The following is a 26444-nucleotide window of genomic DNA, read 5'->3' on the forward strand; positions in this document are numbered from 1 at the left end:
CTAGGCAACAGATTACCTACCTCACCAATTCGTTCACACACTGGTCGATAGTGGCCAGGAACGAGACTAGGAATGCAGTGTTTTGCAGGTGCCCTAGTTGCCGGAAAGTAGGGGAAAACATGAACACCTCAAAATATCATCTTTGGATCACCTTTAGTGGTAGTAGATTGTCTACAGCTTTTATTACCCAAACACCAGACCCAGTTCGTGGAGTTCAAACCCAGAAAACCACCCGCTGCCTAACAGGACTTTCCTATTAAGGAAAAAAGTATGTGTTTCTGAATGAACAAAATCTATCAATGATAAAATAACCTATTTCATTAATTGCCCAAACTTTCAAACTGATGGATTCCAAATGCTTCATCTATATAGACAGCTCATCTGACATACTGACCTTCTTGTAGACAGCTGGTTTTGACATACTGACCGTCTTGAAGACAGCTGATATGACATACTGACCTTCTTATAGACAGCTGATATTACATACTGACCTTCTTGTAGACAGCTGATATGACATACTGACCTTCTTGTAGACAGCTGTATGACATACTGACCTTCTTGTACACAGCTGATATGACATACTGACCTTCTTGTAGACACTTGATATGACATACTGACCTTCTTGTAGACAGCTGATATGACATACTGACCTTCTTGTAGACAGCTGATATGACATACTGACCTTCTTGTAGACAGCTGATATGACATACTGACCTTCTTGTAGACACTTGATATGACATACTGACCTTCTTGAAGACAGCATATATGACATACTGACCTTCTTGTAGACACCTGATATGACATACTGACCTTCTTGTAGACACTTGATATGACATACTGACCTTCTTGAAGACAGCTGATATGACATACTGACCTTTTTGTAGACAGCTGATATGACATACTGACCTTCTTGTAGACAGCTGGTGTGACATACTGACCTTCTTGTAGACAGTTGATATGACATACTGACCTTCTTGTAGACAGCTGATATGACATACTGACCTTCTTGTAGACAGCTGATATGACATACTGACCTTCTTGTAGACAGCTGATATGACATACTGACCTTCTTGTAGACAGCTGATATGACATACTGACCTTCTTGTAGACAGCTGATGTGACATACTGACCTTCTTGTAGACAGCTTGATATGACATACTGACCTTCTTGTAGACAGCTGATATGACATACTGACCTTCTTGTAGAGACCTGATATGACATACTGACCTTCTTGTAGACAGCTGATATGACATACTGACCTTCTTGTAGACACTTGATATGACATACTGACCTTCTTGAAGACAGCTGATATGACATACTGACCTTCTTGTAGACAGTTGATATGACGGCGGACTTGATCCTCATCCCTAGGTTCAGGCTGATGTGGAAGTGCTGGTGATTGAAACAGGACTGAATGACAGCCACCAGGAAGAAGGAGCAGGCGTACACGTAGCCCTTCCACTCCTGCTCGTTGGCTCGGTTGTCGATGAAGGCAATCAAGGCACTGAAACACAGGGAGCACAATGCTACTTTAGTATTCTGTTGTATTTAGAGTTGTTTCTACGGCACACAAGAACCTATGTTCGTCTCTTCGAATCCACTTGTCATGGTCATGGTTCTTGTGTTTTACTATGGTGGTTAAACTAGAGATTTCGGAATTCACTTCCAGATTGAGCTGGTGCAAATAGACACACTCCACAAACACAATGTGTAGTATCAAACATGGACGCCAGACATCAAATTATATAGCAGCAACGAAAGAAATGTAATATCTGGCAAACTTACTCTGTAAGCATTGGATTGACAAATGACAGCAGGTCAAATACTAGTTTCAACACATGGGAAAGAGCGAGGGTTGGCCCATACGTCTTCAACAAGACTTTGAAAAAGGACGGTTGTTCCTGATGGGTTGTATTCATGCCACTGTTCTTGAAGTAGACGCCACCGTTCTCCGTGGGGACATACTGCACCATGCTGGGAGTTATAGCTGACGTGGTTTTCTCTGATCTGTATATGAGAGGAGGCAGTGAGTTAGTCTAATGATTAAAGCGTTCGCTCGTCACATCAAAGACCCGGGTTCGATACCCCACATGAGTACAATGTATGAATCCCATTTCTGGTGTCCCCTGCCGTGACATTTCTGGAATGTTGCTAAAAGCGGCATAAAACTAAATTCTCTCACTGTAATTGAGAGACGAGATGGGGGACTGGGACGTGGTCATTAATGAACACTGTTGCAATATTCGAAACCGACTATTCAATGTTCTCGTGCTTGATACAGGATATTCTATCTGCCAGTGCTTCAAGACATATTTAAATCGTGCGGAGAGATACATTAAAAATTGCTCTGATAATATATTTTGGTCATGATATCCAGAATATCAAGAGGGTATTATTGTTTTCATTCCATGGGGACAATTATACTTTGCAACTGATTTGAAGGCCTAGCTTCTTAAGCCCCTACAAATAGTTCTTTAAAGTACAGCACGGCCGTGTCGTGTGACTTTATGGGTCATTGGAAAGTCTGTCAATGTAGAATATAAACAGGTTTCGTAAAAGGTGCACTTTGGGTAATATTGCCTCATTGTTGTCATGTCGGACTGATGGATCAGAGGGTGTTGTCATGTCGGACTGATGGATCAGAAGGTGTTGTCATGTCGGACTGATGGATCAGAGGGTGTTATCATGTCGGACTGATGGATCAGAGGGTGTTATCATGTCGGACTGATGGATAAGAGGGTGTTATCATGTCGGACTGATGGATCAGAGGGTGTTGTCATGTCGGACTGATGGATCAGAGGGTGTTATCATGTCGGACTGATGGATCAGAGGGTGTTATCATGTCGGACTGATGGATCAGAGGGTGTTATCATGTCGGACTGATGGATCAGAGGGTGTTATCATGTCGGACTGATGGATCAGAGGGTGTTATCATGTCGGACTGATGGATCAGAGGGTGTTATCATGTCGGACTGATGGATCAGAGGTGGTTATCATGCCGGTCTGATGGATCAGAGGGCGTTATCATTTCGGACTGATGGATCAGAGGGTGTTATCATGTCGGACTGATGGATCAGAGGGTGTTATCATTTCGGACTGTGTTCACCTTTCCAGGTTCTTTCTCTGTGTATAGCTCACTTCTTCCATCCACGCCTTCCAGAAGTGGGGCAGAACCTTCTCACTTTTGTCCCTCGGGTGGAGATCAAATAGATCATCCACCTCCAGCGACTTGCGATACCCTTTGAACAGCAACCTGAATACAGAAAAGGCAGCAGTTTGAAACAGAGCAGACAGCAGTCTGTAACAGAGAAGACACCAGTCTGTAACAGAGTAGACACCAGTCTGTAACAGAGTAGACACCAGTCAGTAACAGAGTAGACACCAGTCTGTAACAGAGTAGACACCAGTCTGTAACAGAGTAGACACCAGTCTGCAACAGAGTAGACACCAGTCTGTAACAGAGTAGACACCAGTCTGTAACAGAGAAGACACCAGTCTGTAACAGAGAAGACACCAGTCTGTAACAGAGTAGACACCAGTCTGTAACAGAGTAGACACCAGTCTGAAACAGAGTAGACACCAGTCCAGTCTGTACCAGTCTGTAGACACCAGTCTGAAACAGAGTAGACACCAGTCTGTAACAGAGTAGACACCAGTCTGTAACAGAGTAGACACCAGTCTGTAACAACAGACACCAGTAACAGAGTAGACACCAGTAGACACCTGTAACAGAGTAGACACCAGTCTGTAACAGAGTAGACACCAGTCTGTAACAGAGTAGACACCAGTCTGTAACAGAGTAGACACCAGTCTGAAACAGAGTAGACACCAGTCTGTAACAGAGTAGACACCAGTCTGAAACAGAGTAGACACCAGTCTGAAACAGAGTAGACACCAGTCTGTAACAGAGTAGACACCAGTCTGTAACAGAGTAGACACCAGTCTGTAACAGAGTAGACACCAGTCTGAAACAGAGTAGACACCAGTCTGAAACAGTAGACAACCACACCAGTCTGAAACAGAGTAGACACCAGTCTGAAACAGAGTAGACACCAGTCTGTAACAGAGTAGACACCAGTCTGTAACAGAGTAGACACCAGTTTGTAACAGAGTAGACACCAGTCTGTAACAGAGTAGACACCAGTTTGAAACAGAGTAGACACCAGTCTGTAACAGAGTAGACACCAGTCAGTAACAATGAGGAAAGCAGTGTCTAACGGAGAAGGTACAAGGTCGGAATAAGGACCACGGGACATAGGTTTCTGTTCCATTTGTTCCTTGTGAACAATGTTGGCTTACAGACAACTTGTGTCTGACATTTTCATCACATTGGTTGATGATGATGATGACGCCATAACATGACGCTCAGTGTAAACAATGACTCTTCAAACTCCAGACATTGTTGTCTGTTTCATTAGAGTAATTATTGATGGTAAAACATTTACTTTTGTTACTGTAACAGCAAATTACAAATATCAGCAGTTCACACACACAAGAGACTTTCACCTTAAAGAATGAAACGCTGCAGTGTCTTGCTGTACAGATGTGACGGGTAATACGTGGCTGTACGTTCGGGTGGAGAATAGATCTGAGTCAGGCTTATCACACTGATGTGTTATTGTATATGAAGGCGGGTATTTCAGTCAGTGCCTGATGCGAATACTCACGGGTTGATCCATGTGAAACTCAGTCTGCTCAGGAAGGATGCCCTCGTCTCAGGAGACGCAACCTGTGATGTACAAAGAAACGTGATGGCACCCAGCTCATAGTTCCCAGATTGTAGAATCTACATTTAAGTGAACTGAGCAGTAAATTGGTACGAATATTTTTAGAGGTTAAATATTTATAAATATAATTTCCTAAAATGAATCAATATCGAATACATTTTTGCAACCTCTAAAATTATTCTTAACAATTTACTGGTTCGTACATCATCCAAAATAGAAGGAATATTGCAAAGTTCATATTTCGCGCCCATTAGCAAACAGTCAAAAGCTTAAAGTATATCATATTTTCCACCAATCGGATGGCCCAATTTAGTTTCTGCGGATCTGCTCAGATCAGTTGAATGTCAAGGCCATCTATGGCCGACAAGTGAGTATGATTGCCGATGGTTTTGGAGAAAGTGCCTGCTTACTGTCGAGGAAATGATTTGTAGACATTGCAATAAGTTTTTAGACCCGAAGAATGCCGATGCCGATCGAATCTAGCCCTACATATGTGCTGTCAACGTGGCTGGAATTAATAAACGAATTTAAAAGGTGAGTTTTCGCTGTCTTGGGTGATCCATGATTTTGGCTTGGGAATTGCGGAGGTAGCTGTTTTCGGTGAGTCGTGGCGTATAACTTTTAAAAAATGATCCGATTGTGACCATTTATAGCTTATTTTGTAGGGAAATCATCTCGCTTTTGCTCCATAGTCCTCGACGGGGCCTTAAAAATAGTTTACGTGGTGAAATCTTACTTTGATTGAGGAGGGGGTGGTTCCGTCGTTACATCCCTTTCCTTTTATATAGTACGAGGGTAGGGTCTATATACCTATATGTCTTTCTAACGCTGTTTCTTAGCGTGACACGCCCCTGTGGCTCATAGTTCCGAGATTGTAGAATCTACCCTCCCTTCCCCATAAGGGAATGTCAAGGCTACCTTCCCAATGTGGTCAATGTGGTTGTCAGTGCCACACCCCAAAATGGAATTATCAAGCTTTCCCTCAACAGATGGCAGCATTAAGCTTACCTTCACGTTGGAGGTATACCCATCCTGAATTCATTTTGTGGTGGTAACCAGCTAACCTTCTTTTTATTGTAGCCCTCCTGTCGTTTACGATTGTCAGCAAAACAGTGAAGGAGCAGCGACCCCAGAACTAGCCCATAGAACACGTAGAACAGGATGAACCGGAACAGATGGTCGCTGTACTCCTGAAATGTTACAATAACAAAAACTAAACTGATTAACAGTACTCACAGAATGATGTATGTACATGGGCTTCGGGAGTAATGTAATTCATGATATATTTAACAACTTATACGTAATGACATTTTTCGAATACGATTACAGACAACTTTGTATATGTCATTAGACACACTTATTATCTGTATTGTATTACCGTAGATTGACATATATACCTACCTGTTGTATTATCCAACAGTAGACTGACATATATACCAACCTGTTGTATTATCCTACTGTAGACTGACATATATACCAACCTGTTGTATTATCCTACTGTAGACTGACATATATACCTACCTGTTGTATTATCCAACAGTAGACTGACATATATACCAACCTGTTGTATTATCCTACTGTAGACTGACATATATACCAACCTGTTGTATTATCCTACTGTAGACTGACATATATACCTACCTGTTGTATTATCCAACAGTAGACTGACATATATACCTACCTGTTGTATTATCCTACCGTAGATTGACATATATACCTACCTGTTGTATTATCCTACTGTAGACTGACATATATACCAACCTGTTGTATTATCCTACTGTAGACTGACATATATACCTTCCTGTTGTATTATCCTACTGTAGACTGACATATATACCTACCTGTTGTATTATCCTACTGTAGACTGACATATATACCTACCTGTTGTATTATCCTACTGTAGACTGATATATATACCTACCTGTTGTATTATCATGTAGACTGACATATATACCAACCTGCTGTATTATCCTACTGTAGACTGACATATATACCTACCTGTTGTATTATCATGTAGACTGCTGTTACATATATACCAACCTGTTGTACATATCCTACCTGTTGTATTATCCTATGTAGACTGACATATATACCTACCTGTTGTATTATCCTACAATAGCCTGACATATATACCTTCCTGTTGTATTATCCTAATGTAGACTGACACATACCCACCTGTTGTATTATTCTGTAGACTGACATATATACCTAACTGTTGTATTATCCTACTGTAGGACATATATACCTACCTGCTGTATTATCCTACTGTAGACTGACATATATACCCACCTGTTGTATTATCCTATTCTGTAGACTGACATATATACATACCTGTTGTATTATCCTACTGTAGACTGACATATATACCTACCTGTTGTATTATCCTACTGTAGACTGACATATATACCTACCTGTTGTATTATCCTACTGTAGACTGACATATATACCTACCTGTTGTATTATCCTGTAGACTGACATATATACCTACCTGTTGTATTATCCTACTGTAGACTGACATATATACCTACCTACCTATTATTATCCTACTGTAGACTGACCATATATACCTACCTGTTGTATTATCCTACTGTAGACTGGACATATATACCCACCTGTTGTATTATTCTGTAGACTGACATATATACCTACCTGCTGTATTATCCTACTGTAGACTGACATATATACCACCTGTTGTATTATCCTACTGTAGACTGACATATATACCTACCTGTTGTATTATCCTACTGTAGACTGACATATATACCTACCTGTTGTATTATCCTAATGTAGACTGACATATATACCTACCTGTTGTATTATCCTACTGTAGACTGACATATATACCTACCTGTTGTATTATCCTACTGTAGACTGACATATATACCCACCTGTTGTATTATCCTACTGTAGACTGACATATATACCTACCTGTTGTATTATCCTACTGTAGACTGACATATATACCTACCTGTTGTATTATCCTAATGTAGACTGACATATATACCTACCTGCTGTATTATCTACTGTAGACTGACATATATACCTACCTGTTGTATTATCCTACTGTAGACTGACATATATACCTACCTGCTGTATTATCCTACTGTAGACTGACATATATACCTACCTGTTGTATTATCCTACTGTAGACTGACATATATACCTTCCTGTTGTATTATTATCCTGTAGACTGACATATATACCTACCTGTTGTATTATCCTACTGTAGACTGACATATATACCTACCTGTTGTATTATCCTACTGTAGACTGACATATATATACCTGTTGTATTACTCATGTAGACTGACATATATACCCACCTGTTGTATTATCCTACTGTAGACTGACATATATACCTACCTGTTGTATTATCCTACAATGTAGACTGACATATATACCTACCTGTTGTATTATCCTCCTGTAGACTGACATATATACCCACCTGTTGTATTATCCTACTGTAGACTGACATATATACCCACCTGTTGTATTATCCTAATGTAGACTGACTGTAGACTGACTGACATATATACCCTGCTGTATTATCCTACTGTAGACTGACATATATACCCACCTGTTGTATTATTCTGTAGACTGACATATATACCTACCTGTTGTATTATCCTACTGTAGACTGACATATATACCCACCTGTTGTATTATCCTACTGTAGACTGACATATATACCCACCTGCTGTATTATCCTACTGTAGACTGACATATATACCCACCTGTTGTATTATTTCTGTAGACTGACATATATACCTACCTGTTGTATTATCCTACAATAGCCTGACATATATACCTACCTGTTGTATTATCCTGTAGACTGACATATATACCTACCTGTTGTATTATCCTACTGTAGACTGACATATATCCCTACCTGTTGTATTATCTCTACTGTAGACTGACATATATACCCACTGTATTATCCTACTGTAGACTGTATTATCCTAATGTAGACTGACATATATACCTACCTGTTGTATTATCCTACAATAGCCTGACATATATACCTACCTGTTGTATTATCCTGTAGACTGACATATATACCTACCTGTTGTATTATCCTACTGTAGACTGACATATACCCACCTGTTGTATTATCCTACTGTAGACTGACATATATACCCACCTGCTGTATTATCCTACTGTAGACTGACATATATACCCACCCGTTGTATTATTCTGTAGACTGACATATATACCTACCTGTTGTATTATCCTACTGTAGACTGACATATATACCTACCTGTTGTATTATCCTACTGTAGACTGACATATATACCTACCTGTTGTATTATCCTACTGTAGACTGACATATACCTACCTGTTGTATTATCCTACTGTAGACTGACATATATACCTACCTGTTGTATTATCCTACTGTAGACTGACATATATACCCTGTATTATCCCTGTAGACTGACATATATACCCACCCGTTGTATTATGTAGACTGACATATATATACTGCTGTATTATCCTACTGTAGACTGACATATATACCCACCTGTTGTATTATTACTGTAGACTGACATATACCTACCTGTTGTATTATCCTAATGTAGACTGACATATATACCTACCTGTTGTATTATCCTAATGTAGACTGACATATATACCTACCTGTTGTATTATCCTCCTACTGTAGACTGACATATATACCTACCTGTTGTATTATCCTACTGTAGACTGACATATATACCTACCTGTTGTATTATCCTACTGTAGACTGACATATATACCTACCTGTTGTATTATCCTACTGTAGACTGACATATATACCTACCTGTTGTATTATCCTACTGTAGACTGATATATATACCTACCTGTTGTATTATCATGTAGACTGACATATATACCAACCTGTTGTATTATCCTACTGTAGACTGACATATATACCTACCTGTTGTATTATCCTACTGTAGACTGACATATATACCTACCTGTTGTATTATCCTACTGTAGATTGACATATATACCCACCTGTTGTATTATCCTACAATAGCCTGACATATATACCTACCTGTTGTATTATCCTAATGTAGACTGACACATACCCACCTGTTGTATTATCCTACTGTAGACTGACATATATACCTAACTGCTGTATTATCCTACTGTAGACGGACATATATACCTAACTGCTGTATTATCCTACTGTAGACTGACATATATACCCACCCGTTGTATTATTCTGTAGACTGACATATATACATATCTGTTGTATTATCCTACTGTAGACTGACATATATACCTACCCGTTGTATTATCCTACTGTAGACTGACATATATACCCACCTGCTGTATTATCCTACTGTAGACTGACATATATACCCACCCGTTGTATTATTTTGTAGACTGACATATATACCTACCTGTTGTATTATCCTACAATAGCCTGACATATATACCTACCTGTTGTATTATCCTGTAGACTGACATATATACCTACCTGCTCTATTATCCTAATGTAGGCTGACATATATACATACCTGCTGCATTATCCTACTGTAGACTGACATATATACCCACCTGCTGTATTATCCTACTGTAGACTGACATATATACCTAACTGCTGTATTATTATAATGTAGACTAACATATATCCCTACCTGCTGTATTATCCTACTGTAGACTGACATATATACCCACCCTGTTGTATTATCCTACTGTAGGACTGACATATATACCTACCTGCTGTATTATCCTACTGTAGACTGACATATATACCTACCTGTTGTATTATCCTACTGTAGACTGACATATATACCTACCTGTTGTATTATCCTACTGTAGACTGACATATATACCTACCTGTTGTATTATCCTACTGTAGACTGACATATATACCCACCTGTTGTATTATCCTACTGTAGACTGACATATATACCCACCTGCTGTATTATCCTACTGTAGACTGACATATATACCCACCTGTTGTATTATTCTGTAGACTGACATATATACCTACCTGTTGTATTATCCTACTGTAGACTGACATATATACCTACCTGTTGTATTATCCTACTGTAGACTGACATATATACCTACCTGTTGTATTATCCTACTGTAGACTGACATATATACCTACCTGTTGTATTATCCTACTGTAGACTGACATATATACCTACCTGTTGTATTATCCTACTGTAGACTGACATATATACCTACCTGTTGTATTATCCTACTGTAGACTGACATATATACCTACCTGTTGTATTATCCTACTGTAGACTGACATATATACCTACCTGTTGTATTATCCTACTGTAGACTGACATATATACCTACCTGTTGTATTATCCTACTGTAGACTGACATATATACCTACCTGTTGTATTATCCTACTGTAGACTGACATATATATACCTGTTGTATTATCCTACTGTAGACTGACATATATACCTACCTGTTGTATTATCATGTAGACTTACATATATACCTACCTGTTGTATTATCCTAATGTAGACTGACATATATACCCACCTGTTGTATTATCCTACTGTAGACTGACATATATACCTACCTGCTGTATTATCCTACTGTAGACTGACATATATACCCACCCGTTGTATTATTCTGTAGACTGACATATATACATACCTGTTGTATTATCCTACTGTAGACTGACATATATACCTACCTGTTGTATTATCCTACTGTAGACTGACATATATACCCACCTGCTGTATTATCCTACTGTAGACTGACATATATACCCACCTGTTGTATTATTACTGTAGACTGACATATATACCTACCTGTTGTATTATCCTACTGTAGACTGACATATATACCTACCTGTTGTATTATCCTGTAGACTGACATATATACCTACCTGTTGTATTATCCTACTGTAGACTGACATATATACCTACCTGCTGTATTATCCTACTGTAGACTGACATATATACCCACCTGCTGTATTATCCTACTGTAGACTGACATATATACCCACCTGTTGTATTATCCTGTAGACTGACATATATACCCACCTGTTGTATTATCCTACTGTAGACTGACATATATACCTACCTGTTGTATTATCCTACTGTAGACTGACATATATACCTACCTGTTGTATTATCCTACTGTAGACTGACATATATACCTACCTGTTGTATTATCCTACTGTAGACTGACATATATACCTAACCTGTTGTATTATCCTACTGTAGACTGACATATATACCTACCTGTTGTATTATCCTACTGTAGACTGACATATATACCTACCTGTTGTATTATCCTACTGTAGACTGACATATATACCTACCTGTTGTATTATCCTACTGTAGACTGACATATATACCTACCTGTTGTATTATCCTACTGTAGACTGACATATATACCTACCTGTTGTATTATCCTACTGTAGACTGATATATATACCTACCTGTTGTATTATCATGTAGACTGACATATATACCAACCTGCTGTATTATCCTACTGTAGACTGACATATATACCTACCTGTTGTATTATCTGTAGACTGACATATATACCTACCTGTTGTATTATCCTACTGTAGACTGACATATATACCCACCTGTTGTATTATCCTACTGTAGACTGACATATATACCTACCTGCTGTATTATCCTACTGTAGACGGACATATATACCCACCTGTTGTATTATTCTGTAGACTGACATATATACATACCTGTTGTATTATCCTACTGTAGACTGACATATATACCTACCCGTTGTATTATCCTACTGTAGACTGACATATATACCCACCTGCTGTATTATCCTACTGTAGACTGACATATATACCCACCCGTTGTATTATTTTGTAGACTGACATATATACCTACCTGTTGTATTATCCTACAATAGCCTGACATATATACCTACCTGTTGTATTATCCTGTAGACTGACATATATACCTACCTGCTGTATTATCCTAATGTAGGCTGACATATATCCCTACCTGCTGCATTATCCTACTGTAGACTGACATATATACCCACCTGCTGTATTATCCTACTGTAGACTGACATATATACCCACCCGTTGTATTATCCTGTAGACTGACATATATACCTACCCGTTGTATTATACTGTAGACTGACATATATACCTACCTGCTGTATTATCCTACTGTAGACTGACATATATACATACCCGTTGCATTATCCTAATGTAGACTGACATATATACCCACCTGCTGTATTATCCTGTAGACTGACATATATACCCACCTGCTGTTTTATCCTACTGTAGACTGACATATATACCCACCCGTTGTATTATCCTACTGTAGACTGACATATATACCTACCTGTTGTATTATCCTACTGTAGACTGACATATATACCCACCTGTTGTATTATCCTACTGTAGACTGACATATATACCCACCTGCTGTATTATCCTACTGTAGACTGACATATATACCCACCCGTTGTATTATTCTGTAGGCTGACATATATACCTACCTGTTGTATTATCCTACTGTAGACTGACATATATACCTACCTGTTGTATTACCCTGTAGACTGACATATATACCTAACTGCTCTATTATCCTACTGTAGACTGACATATATACCTACCCGTTGTATTACCCTGTAGACTGACATATATACCTAACTGCTGTATTATTATAATGTAGACTGATATATATCCCTACCTGCTGTATTATCCTACTGTAGACTGACATATATACATACCTGTTGTATTATCCTAATGTAGACTGACATATATACCCACCTGCTGTATTATCCTACTGTAGACTGACATATATACCCACCCGTTGTATTATTTTGCAGACTGACATATATACCTACCTGTTGTATTATCCTAATGTAGACTGACACATACCCACCTGTTATATTATCCTACTGTAGACTGACATATATACCCACCTGCTGTATTATCCTACTGTAGACTGACATATATACCCACCCGTTGTATTATTCTGTAGGCTGACATATATACCTACCTGCTGTATTATCCTACTGTAGACTGACATATATACCTACCTGTTGTATTATCCTACTGTAGACTGACATATATACCTACCTGTTGTATTATCCTAATGTAGACTGACACATACCCACCTGTTGTATTATCCTACTGTAGACTGACATATATACCCACCTGCTGTATTATCCTACTGTAGACTGACATATATACCCACTCGTTGTATTATTCTGTAGGCTGACATATATACCTACCTGTTGTATTATCCTACTGTAGACTGACATATACACCTACCTGTTGTATTATCCTAATGTAGACTGACACATACCTACCTGCTGTATTATCCTACTGTAGACTGACATATATACCCACCCGTTGTATTATTCTGTAGACTGACATATATACCTACCTGTTGTATTATCCTAATGTAGACTGACACATACCCACCTGTTGTATTATCTTACTGTAGACTGGCACCACTCCTGCCAGTGATGTCATCAACCAAAAGATGAACTGAACTCCGGATGTGATGAAACCACGCTTGCGTTCCAGCTGAACCAAAATGGCCGCCAGCAGCTGAAGAAAAGATCAACGCAGTGTGTGTAAGAAGTCGCTGATTTTATCAGTTACCGATCTGTCTCAACTGTCCCTTAACACTGTCTCGATACCTGGCACCTCGGGTGAGGCTTGAAGAGGCTTCTGTGTTTCACTCAAGAGCGTATTCACACTTGCCATAAAACTACATATACTGTCGATAATGTACATACTATCGATATTGTACATATCTGCGATATTGATTTAAAATAATTATTACGGTGATTACGTTTTCAGTTTGAAAAGTAAGTTTATATTTGGGATCATTTCATAAAGGATAGAATGAATACACCATCCCGGAGTATGACTCAATGTTTATACTGTCGCAGCATAATGTTTATTTATACCAGGAATCTGGCTGACTTCATAACCTGCAATGAGTTATTTAGAAATACCGCCAGTGTTGGAGAGAACGAAAACCCCTAATGACGTCATTGGTAAAAAAGTGAGGTTACCTTGTCGCGTTGTTTTGACTTACTCCACTCATATTCGGCACAGGCGATCAGTTGGTTGCTATGACGACTCCTACGCGACTTTTTTTTGTAAACGCAAAATCAGTGATCCGGATAACTCTCAAGCAACCAATTATATCGCGGAAAACGGTGCCTCAGACTGGCAGTGGGTAGTGCTAAACATAATACATTCATTTATGTTTTGGTTATCAAGGGATTTTTTATATGTTTTTGTGATCTTATTTCTCACAGTGTTTATCGGTGTAAGATATATATTTATATGTCAAAATGAACAATGTTATTGCTATATGTCTTGTTTTCTTATAGTATCGGTGAAGTCGGGTAGCCAAGTGGATGAAGGATTAACCCGTCATGGGGAAGACCCAGGTTCGTTTCCCGCGATGGGCTCATTGTGAGGAGCCTATATCTGGTCTCCCCAGCTAATGTATTGCCGCATTGTTGCTAACAGCGGCGTAAAATCGCACTCTCTCTGGAATCATCCCAAACTGCTTGATGGTTAAAAACAAAAAAACATCTACTCTCAAAATGGATGAAGTGTGACAAGTTGTCGTAATTTTGACGTACAAATGTAACGGCTTGCAAGCCCTTGGCGACGTAAAACGCCGTGACGACATCCTCCTTCTCTCCATCAGTCACGACCTTCATGACATCCATGATGCAGATGAAACTCAGAAAGATGCTGAAAAACTAAAGTTACACGATCAGCTATTGTTGGAAACAAACGTATGTTGAATAAACAACGTTATACAATGGTCACGGGACTTACTGGAATTGCAGTAACCAAGCAGGAATATCAACCAATATGAACCTAGATCTACTGGCGACTGCCGGACTCTCGTCCAAGATGGCGCAATTCGCTGCGTTTCTTGGGCGTGCCAGAAACCTTTTATCGTGGGTTCGAACCCCACATTTCCTCTCATTATGTTTCTAGGTTAGCTAGTGCTCAGGATGTCAACAGTAACTATCTGTATCGTTTGTTTAGATAAACAAAACAAAACAAAAATAAAAAAAAATAAATTAAACCATATAGTATTTGAATGAAAACAAGCAACTGATTTGTATTTGGGCAGCGATCGACAACTTCAGGCACATATGCTCACCAATTCTTTATTCCTAGGAAATGCTAACAAACCAGTCAACGCTTTGAACTCAAATCGGCAGAAATGGCCAATTCCCTCACTCACACACTCATTCACTCACTGTGGCCTACCATCTTTGATGTGTTCAGCATGTTGACGGGAAGAGGTCTGGAGTCCTTGTCCTTGCACATGTAGCCGAGATAGATGGGCAAGGTCAACCACAGCCACCCACAGGGTACCCAGACAAGGAGAGTGTTCTGGAAACATGGCGTGAATTCTGGCCACCAGTTGTCTATTAGTAGACTCTCATTCTGAAATGACGGGAAACCTCGGAGTTTAACACAGTAGCAATATCCAATACAAACTGTGCCTCAGTCTCTGCTGCAACAAAGAGACTTGCAGTTTGTTAACCATATTACGGGTGTTTCTGACAAATCTCAACAGGTTAGCTACCTGTTATAATATAGTTGCTTGCCTAAACTCTAGTATCAAGTGATTCGAGGGTACACACATAGTGTATATACTCTGCACAATGCAAAGACAATGCCCAAAACAGGTAGCTGTCCAATTGTCTAATTGTCAATCAAGTCAGCGAGCCTGACTACCCGATTTCGTTAGACGCCTCTTACGACAAGCATGGGTTACTGAAGATCAATTCTAGCCCGGATCTTCACGGGTCAAGGGGCCCTGGGCCCTGGGGGGTCAGTCCGTATGCATCCTCGTCAGAGATAATAGGTCTAGACTTGACACGATGCGGTCTGACATTCTCATCTTTCAGTAAAACGGTTTTTGCCGATACTTCCAGCGGATATGGCTGGCCAGAGAGATATTGCGGTCATGAAATCAGTTTTCATGTGTGATATCGGACAACACCATGACACTCCCTCCACGGTATAGATCAGGGTCAATAATTGTTGCCCTTGCATACCGCGCTCCTTTTTGTGGACAACAAGGTTTTCGGTTGGTGAATGAGAAGCAAAGCCTTGATTCGTCTGGAACACATTATATCACGCCATAGGAGCACTGCCAGTCCTGCACTGCCCAGGCGCCCCAAACCTTGCCGCCAGTGGATTGCTGTCGGGGCCACGCCCTTCTCAGGACGCCCTGGTGCAGAAATTCGACTTCTTGCTATTGTAGGGAATAGTCTGTTGATGCAAGGAGCAGTTTGGAATCTGAAAGAGTCTGCACACAAAGTTGACTCAAGGGTTTTTACACCCGGTCACAGGCGAGCTCGATGCCCGCACCTCAGTCACCTCGCCCACCACACCCCCTACAAAGGTGGCGTGACACACCAAGGTCTCTCTTTTGACGGTACTTATGCTACAATGTAGCGTAGCGGGTTAGCCTAATGGTTAAAGCGTTCGCTCGTCACGCCGAAGACCCGGGTTCGATTCCCCACATGGGTACAATGTATGAAGACCATTTCTGTCGTCCCCGCTGTGATATTGCTGGAATATTGCTGAAAGCGTCGTAAAACAAAAATCCCTCCCTCACTCACTTATGCAACTGTCGAGACACACACTTCTGTCGTACCTACAGTGCGCCATTTTTGTCTGTTCACCGACATGTGTATCTGAGTCATGGTACGGTGTGTACCTGCATGATTGTGAATGTCCTATATTTGGTACTATTAACATTCTTACAACGGACATATATTTCATTGCATTTGGTGTGAGATGATCTGATAATTATGTTTTCATCTTTCTTAATTTGCTATACCAACCAAAGATATTAAGGGAGATCCCTCCCATCTCAAGTTTTCAAAGCACTGTGGCTTGAGAACACTTAACAACGACAAACAACCAACAATATCCTTCTGAACCGCATGTTATTATATAAATATTTTAAGGTTTATAACTGGCATGGTGCGTTGACTGAAAGAAAGCTGAAAAGGGCAAAAGAACCGAGTGCTAACTCTGAAGCATATCAAATGTTTGTCCGTGCTTCTGAATGACAACCATGCACAGGTCAGTAAGTGGTTGTAAAACCGATCGTCGTTTATCTAATAAAATGAACGATGTAATTATTTTCGTATGTGTTAGATTGGTAACAATCATTATTTTCACACAATTTGAATAAATTACAACTTGATACCTATTTATACTTACGAAAATAGCAGAATGTCCACAGAACGTCTCGAAGCTCTCAGCCATTTTGTGCATTGTCATAACCCTTCTCAGCGAAGGAGCTACACCTGGGGCACTGAGGCTCTGAGGAGGTGGAAAATTTATCGCGTCTGTTCTGTAGTTGCCTTTTTCAGTTTTCACGTTATGCAAAACAATACATGCATCTATTTAATGAACCATCCCCCCTATCGGGTGGTTTGGCAGACATCCGTATTTCTATCAAAAGACAGCTTCACCCTTGCAAGGCCTCAACTCAAGGGGATTTCCCCACACCTATGCTTATTATCCATATACGTCGGGGCAACGTTGACCGGATGTTGTGTAATATTAATACCGTCCTTGTGAGAGAAAAAACAATTCCTGAAAATACTAATAAATTAATTTTCTCAAGTTTTAAAAGATGTTTGCTGGATATCCTGATATAAATTAATGATTTGTTTATAATGTAATTGTTTCGGTCCTCCGTGAAGTAGAGTCTAGGGTGTGGGTGGTTTTCGCCGCCGGTAATGGGCTTCAAAGATCGTACCCATGAGGGAAATCGAACCCAGACCTTCAGCGTGACGAGCATTCATGTTTCTGATGGAAGCGGGCGGTAATAACTTGTGCCCAATTCCTTTCAACATTGAATCAAATATGTTCAAACAAACAAACAAGCGTGACGAGCGAAGGCTTTTACCACAGAGCTTCTGTCTGTGAACATACGGGTTAGAATTGGTCTTCAGCAACGCATGCTTGTCGTAAGAGGCGACTGACGGGATCGGGTGGTCAGGCTCACTGACTTGGATGACACATGTCATCGTATCAAAATGGCGTAGATCGATGCCCAAGCTGTTGATCATCACTGGATTGTTTGGTCCAGACTCGATTATTTGCAGACTGCCGCTATATTGCTGAGCGCAGCTTTAAACAACAGACAGACAGACAGACAGACAGACAGACACAGACAACAGGGTTTCCCTACCGAGTCTTACCGAGTCTTGCAGCAGTGCATTCGTGACCAACTCGTGTTATTCCGGGACAAGCCGAATAGCGACTCGTGCCCCTCTGGAAGGATTTCATATTGGCGCATGAACATCAGAACTACTTTCAACAAGAACGATAACCTTATCCCTGTTTGATTCCAATGTTTCTAAAAATCACCGAAGCACATGTACATTGTATTGCTAGGTTGTTGTTTTTTGTTTTTTTTCACTTATTTATTTTAAAGAATGAAACCTCTTTGATACAACTAAAAGAAGGAGAAAAACATATTTGTTAAAGACATATTCTAATGTAATTATTACCAGCTGTTCACCTTATATTTCCGATTATGTTAATTAATAGGGTTCTTAATAGGGTTAATCATCACAAATGGGAATTGTTTTATTGAGTATACAAACAAAATAAACAAAATTCAGCTACAATAAATCCCAAAGCAGATATTCGAAAATGACTTTAAAATATTTCTCAAACTGAACATTGGTGTAACCTTGCTGTCACACCCCTGGTGGAATTTTAAATGAATTCACTGAAAAAAATAAAATAAAAAAATGAATGACCAAAAAACAGTCAGACTAAATTATCCCCAGAGATATGAAATATAACCCAATGTTAAAGATTAAGGTTGATTAGTTACGTACAAATACGATATTATTGTTTTGAAACTGGTAGCGATTATAATTACATTTCCTAAAATTGGTCGAAGCGCACATACAATCTGCATAACAAGCCCGCAAGATCGTCAGAAATACACTCAGTTGGACCCATGAGAGCAATTATGTCAACAAACGCATGTGCGTGTAGTTGAATCTCTCACCGTCAATCGCATGATTCTTATTAAAAACTTCATAATAGGCAGAGAAATCCTTTTAGCTACGTTCTTTGTACTTTGAATATGACGATATGTGTTTTTCACGATTTTTTAAACAATGGCATAATGCCATAAACGATTTAAGTACTCGGGATTAATTTTATCAAAGCACAGCGCTCATTTACGCGCGTTCTGATTGGTTTGTCGTATTTTCGCACATAACAAGTATCGAGTGGGGGACGAGTCTTCTTGGAGGTTACGGAAAGGGGCGAGCGGTGACGAATGGCAGCAGTGCATCCACTCTCCCATTTCCGTAACCTCCAAGAAGACTAGCATGTTCAATTTGTTCTTTGATTTATTGATTTAAACATATTTTATCCAGTAAAGAAAGGGACGAGGAACACGTTATCCAACTTAGGTAACCATCCCCCGAGTATTTACAACATGATAAATATACAACAACATACATGTAATATAGAAAGAAATATAGTACAGAAATGGTAGAGACCTATGTACAGAGATAGTTATTATGACATATGAAAATATTTACAGCATTCAAGAAAAGCTTCAATGTTAGTTCGATACGTTTCTTTGTGAAATGGTTGCCTAAGGCTTTCATCATCTGGGGCTTCTCGGTACATTACTAGAAGTGCTAGAAGGATGGCATTCGGTATTGAGAAACCTTATGTATTTTCCTTTCAGAGGTAGCATCTTGCAAATTTGTTAAAATTGGGGAACATCTACGCGCAGGTGTTGGCTGGTTGGTTGATTAATAATAGACTCTGAATAAGCATCCACCATTTCTATAGATATTACAAAAAAGATGTGAAATATCTGAGTATGGGCCAGACAATCCAGTGGCTGACATCACGGGCATCCATCTATTCAATTAGAATAAGTGTATATAGAACATAAATACTGCATATCCTCCACCTTAATGATCAATTCTCCTCCCCCAGGTTGTACGTGCCCAGCTCGATCGGATGGTAAGTAACATGGAGCATTGAAAACAAATAACCACTGGATAATAGAAAATGCATACGCGTATCAGCTTCAATTCAGAAAGATTAAATTTCCAATATTTTAATGTGTAATTAAGTACTGATATTTTAAACATTATAATTTATCGGTAATGTATTTAACAACAGCCGCCCCATCAGCAGAAGACATGATACATGGTTCGATGAGCTTCGTGCAGTTCTCTAGATCTCAGTTGGAAATTGAACTTCACTGCAGGCTCTCCTCGCAGCCTTTCCATCAGTACTGATAGGTTCTAAACTGATGTGATTGACAGCAGTCCGACATGGTTTGCCCGTGGCATAAAACTTTACGAGTCATCATGACTCCTCGTGTCATGAGAGGGGAGTCATGGACATGTTTTGGGGAGTCAGATACGTAGGTTTTCTACTTCATGGCAAACACTGGTCAAGCCAAGTCTGTTTCCAGGTGAGTCACATACCCGTGGATGTTTCTCGTATCTAACGAAAAAATGTCTTTTAAGATATCTGCCACATCCATTTATTATTGTCTGGTAGACCCAGGGCTTGATATGTTTTTCCCTCTCCTGTCACTCCTCATTAATTCGGACTTGGTGCACAATTCCTGCCAAACTTGTCCGACTAATTTTCCGAGGACAGGAAGCGGAACACATCAACCCCAGTTCCGCACCAAACTTCACCCACTGGAAATAACCCACTACAATAACATAAGTCATGGTGATAAAAATGACAGCACTAAATACTTAAAATTGTACATAAATAAAAATACATAAAAATCTGTCACATGTCTCTGTCTCTTCAGCTGTTTACACACGGTTCTCGCTCAGGGAGCATGCGATTCTCATTTAGTGTAGTGGGGGTGAGGTGAGGTGAGGTGAAATTGGGTTTTACGTCGTGCTTGAGAATATTTCGCTCATATGACGACGTGCATGCGTGTGTATGTGTATGTGCGGCTGCTTGTACTAGCCCAGACTTAAGCTGGTTTTATAGTGCTAGCCCACTGAGATACCATGCCGCAGTGAAGCATGAATACCTCACTCAGACACAGTATACTGACTCCGAGCCGACCAGTCCTTGTTGTACCCATTAATGCCGAGCGCCAGGCAGGGACCAACAAGTACCATATTTTAACGTCTTCTGGTATGACGCGGTCGGGGATCGTACCCGCGACCTTCCGCTCTAACCACTAGCCACGGAGGCGGTCTCGTGTAGTGGAACCTGTGAGGCAGGACTCCTGCAAGGAGAGGCTACTGTGTCATTTTTAGCTTTGCTACGGGTTACACACACAAAAATGTCTAGTAATGTTATATGATCTAAATATAACCAGACCTTTAACATCCACTACATATATATACATGCACAATGATGCCTTAAAGCCACAATAAAAACAGATCTAACAGATAATCATCCAATCGCAGCTGTCAGATGATTCAATCCACACAAAACACCTTGTTAAAGAGAGGTAGCCGCGTTATAAGTGGTATTGCTATGTTCCACTGCACATGTCGATGGTTGGTATTTACGGTATTTCTATTTTAATAGAAATATAAGACAAACGTACTGTGGTTTATGTGGAGATACGGCTGTACCTCACATATAATGATTATAACATGTGCACTAGTACTTCCAAACATAGAAGGTAATATGTCATACGTTTCACGTGAAGGCAGTAACATGAATGTGAAGCAGCAGAAAATATATAACAAATACATAGTAGTATAGGTTACAGGTACAACCATATACAGTGAATTTGGTGAATTCGGTAACGAGTATTATTTCATATGTACAGTCATGTATTTCTTATATCATGTATCAAACTGATGATTCACTAGACTTACCTGGGTCTGCTGACCACGTATCAGACTGTTGATTCACTAGACTTACCTGGGTCTGCTGACCACGTATCAGACTGATGATTCACTAGACTTACCTGGGTCAGCTGACCATGTATCAAACTGATGATTCACTAGACTGACCTGGGTCAGCTGACCATCTATGAAACTGATGATTCACTAGACTTACCTGGGTCACCTGACCACGTATCAAACTGATGATTCACTAGACTTACCTGGGTCACCTGACCACGTATCAGACTGATGATTCACTAGACTGACCTGGGTCAGCTGACCACGTATCAAACTGATGATTCACTAGACTTACCTGGGTCACCTGACCACGTATCAAACTGATGATTCACTTGACTGACCTGGGTCACCTGACCACGTATCAAACTGATGATTCACTAGACTTACCTGGGTCACCTGACCACGTATCAAACTGATGATTCACTAGACTGACCTGGGTCACCTGACCACGTATCAAACTGATGATTCACTAGACTTACCTGGGTCACCTGACCACGTATCAAACTGATGATTCACTAGACTTACCTGGGTCACCTGACCACGTATCAAACTGATGATTCACTAGACTGACCTGGGTCACCTGACCACGTATCAAACTGATGATTCACTAGACTTACCTGGGTCACCTGACCACGTATCAAACTGATGATTCACTAGACTTACCTGGATCACCTGACCACGTATCAAACTGATGATTCACTAGACTTACCTGGGTCACCTGACCATCTATCAAACTGATGATTCACTAGACTGACCTGGGTCACCTGACCATCTATCAAACTGATGATTCACTAGACTGACCTGGGTCACCTGACCATCTATCAAACTGATGATTCACTAGACTTACCTGGGTCACCTGACCACGTATCAAACTGATGATTCACTAGACTGACCTGGGTCACCTGACCACGTATCAAACTGATGATTCACTAGACTTACCTGGGTCACCTGACCACGTATCAAACTGATGATTCACTAGACGTACCTGGGTCACCTGACCATCTATCAAACTGATGACTCACTAGACTGACCTGGGTCACCTGACCATCTATCAAACTGATGATTCACTAGACTGACCTGGGTCACCTGACCACGTATCAAACTGATGATTCACTAGACTGACCTGGGTCACCTGACCATCTATCAAACTGATGATTCACTAGACTTACCTGGGTCACCTGACCACGTATCAAACAGATGATTCACTAGACTTACCTGGGTCACCTGACCATCTATCAAACTGATGATTCACTAGACTTACCTGGGTCACCTGACCACGTATCAAACTGATGATTCACCAGACTGACCGGGGTCACCTGACCACCCCTCCCCATTCATACACGCTAACTCACATTGACACTCACAAACACACACACACACAAAACACACACAAAACACACACACACACACACACACACACACACACACACACACACACACACACACACACACACACACACACACACACACACACACACACACACACACACGCTCACGCACATTAACAATGATTCTCTCGCCCAACATCTCGCCTCCACTTCACACACTTGATCTCAGCTTCATTATAATATAGGTCGAACTGAAGACTCGGTGGATGCTTGCCAGCAGGCCTGAATATCTTTGCATGACGCATGTCCAGGATGGGTGTGTCCATATGGTGTGAATCATATAGTGCGGCGTAAAACTAAACTCACTCACTCACTAAACCATGTTCATGACTGGTGTTCGGTGATTTGTCATCCTAAACTGTACACACAACTGATTGCAACTTCTGTTGTATTTCAGCATATATTACTAAAATAAGCTCATCTTCTAAGTGTTTATCTACTTTTGTTGTAAGACAACGATCCCCTGGAGGTAGGTGGGAAACTCTTGCAGCACATGACAGGTAACTAGACACGTCCGTGACACACGGACGGATATACATGATATCTGCCTCACAATGTGCTTCCCCAAGTCAGCTGATTAACTTCTCTGTACGCTGACGGATTCAGCTTCCTGCTTCACGAGGGGCGGCGAGGTAGCCCGGTGGTTAAAGCGTTCGCTCGTCACGCCAAAGACTCGATTCCTCACATGAGCATAATGTGTCAAGCCCATTCGGGTGTCCTCTGCTGTGATATTACTGAAATATTTCTACACTCACTCACTCTCTCACTCATGCTTCAAGTAAAATATTGCTGGGGCGGTGGGCTAGCCTAATGGTTAAAGCGTTGGCTCGTCACGCCGAAGACCCGGGTTCGAATCCCCACATGGGTACAATGTGTGAAGCCCATTTCTGGTGTCCCCCGCCGTGATGTTGGAATATTGCTAAAAGCGGCGTAAAACCAAACTCTGTCAGTCAGTCAGTAAAATATTGCTTGTTTGTGATTCAATCTCAGAGAACAGCCTGGCATTGAGGAATGCCAGATCAATGATGAGGATAAGGAAGGCAGAGATTCTAAAAGCTTGTTTATTTTATTCAGTTAATATGTGACGATTTTAATATCGAAATCTGTGCCTAATGAAATTGGTGTGAAGCTAACAAACAGTGAAATGTGATAGGATCAACAATAAACTGGGGTTACAAGTAAATACAAACAAGTACAATGTCAGTTAAAAATAACAGTACAATACAGCAACAATACAACATAAAAGCCGTGATTTTGAATACAGAGAACAGTGATGCATCAACGCGTGCAGGCGAGGTTTCCTGAAGTTTCAGTTTGATTTCTCTCAACAGTGAAGATCTGGTCAGAATTGATCTTTGACAACCCATGCTTGTCGTAAGAGGCGACTAACGGGATCGGGTGGTCAGGCTTGCTGACTTGGTTGACACATGTCATCGTATCCCAACTGCATAGATCGATGCTCATGATGTTGATCACTGGATTGTCTGGTCCGGACTCGATTATTTACAGACCGCCGCCATATAGCTGGAATATTGCTGTACGGCGTAAAACTAAACTGGCTCATTCACTCACTAGTTTTCTCTAACTGGCTGGAATTGTCCGGTTGCTCTAGAAACTTCAAACCAGTCTTCACTCCCAGTCTAAATATAGCACTTCTCGCCTTAAAATTCGGAGGCGAGAAAAACTGAGCAAAAATGTGGGAATATCGGACGATGACGAGAAAGCGATATCACGAGACGAGAAAGCGATAGCACGAGACGAGAAAGCGATAGCACGAGACGAGAAAGCGATAACGCGAGACGAGAAAGCGATAACACGAGACGAGCGAAAGCGATAACACGAGACGAGAAAGCGATAGCACGAAAGCGATAACACGAGAAAGCGATAGCAGCGATAACGCGAGCGAGAAAGCGAAAGCGATAAAGCGAGAAAGCGATAGAAAGCGAGAAAGCGAAAGCGAAAGCGATATTACCCACAATTCAGTGCTGTCTGCGCATGATCGACTACAAACGGGAGCTCAGTCGCCATCGTAATTTCTGGATAGTATTAAATGGTTTTCAGTAATGTTCTTGCCCACGAATGGCGGTGTATGACTTGACGTTTAGAAAATATCTAATAGAGATGTAGACTTTCCTTTGACATGCAATTTGCACGTATGCAATAGTCATATCGTGAAATAACGGAAACGTTCATTTTGTGATGTGACTTAAGGAATTACATATTTTTTGACATAACTGGATTCGAATTGTCTTAACCAACTTAATCACACCAACCAATTGAATTGTTTCTTTGATGGGCATTTTAGATGTTGAGTTGATGAAGAATAATGACAATTATATTGGATATACAACTTCTTTTATTCTGTGGAGGCGACGTTTCGACATAGATTCTAATGTCGTTGTCAAGCAAGTGATACATGAGTAACAAATTGAGAGAATATATACATGAGTTGTTATTA

At 40.4% G+C, this 26444-nt stretch overlaps 1 protein-coding gene across 1 annotated transcript in view; it reads right to left on the bottom strand.

The window, feature by feature from the left end:
* LOC124261739 (multidrug resistance-associated protein 1-like) overlaps positions 1 to 17973 on the bottom strand; it is a 53663-nt gene extending 35690 nt beyond the window's left edge. Inside the window, exons 1-9 of the mRNA XM_046696090.1 lie at positions 17929 to 17973; positions 15952 to 16131; positions 15306 to 15428; positions 14122 to 14250; positions 5792 to 5917; positions 4668 to 4729; positions 3107 to 3253; positions 1786 to 2007; positions 1324 to 1504 (exon numbers count right to left, since the gene is read on the bottom strand). Of these exons, the coding sequence (XP_046552046.1) occupies positions 1324 to 1504; positions 1786 to 2007; positions 3107 to 3253; positions 4668 to 4729; positions 5792 to 5917; positions 14122 to 14250; positions 15306 to 15428; positions 15952 to 16131; positions 17929 to 17973 (1215 nt within the window). The remainder of the gene's footprint in view (positions 1 to 1323; positions 1505 to 1785; positions 2008 to 3106; positions 3254 to 4667; positions 4730 to 5791; positions 5918 to 14121; positions 14251 to 15305; positions 15429 to 15951; positions 16132 to 17928) is intronic.
* Positions 17974 to 26444: the final 8471 nt, after the last annotated feature.

This window comes from Haliotis rubra, unplaced genomic scaffold (assembly GCF_003918875.1).
Source record: "Haliotis rubra isolate DU_JTF1 unplaced genomic scaffold, ASM391887v1 Scf806, whole genome shotgun sequence".
In the NCBI taxonomy this organism is placed as follows: domain Eukaryota; kingdom Metazoa; phylum Mollusca; class Gastropoda; order Lepetellida; family Haliotidae; genus Haliotis; species Haliotis rubra.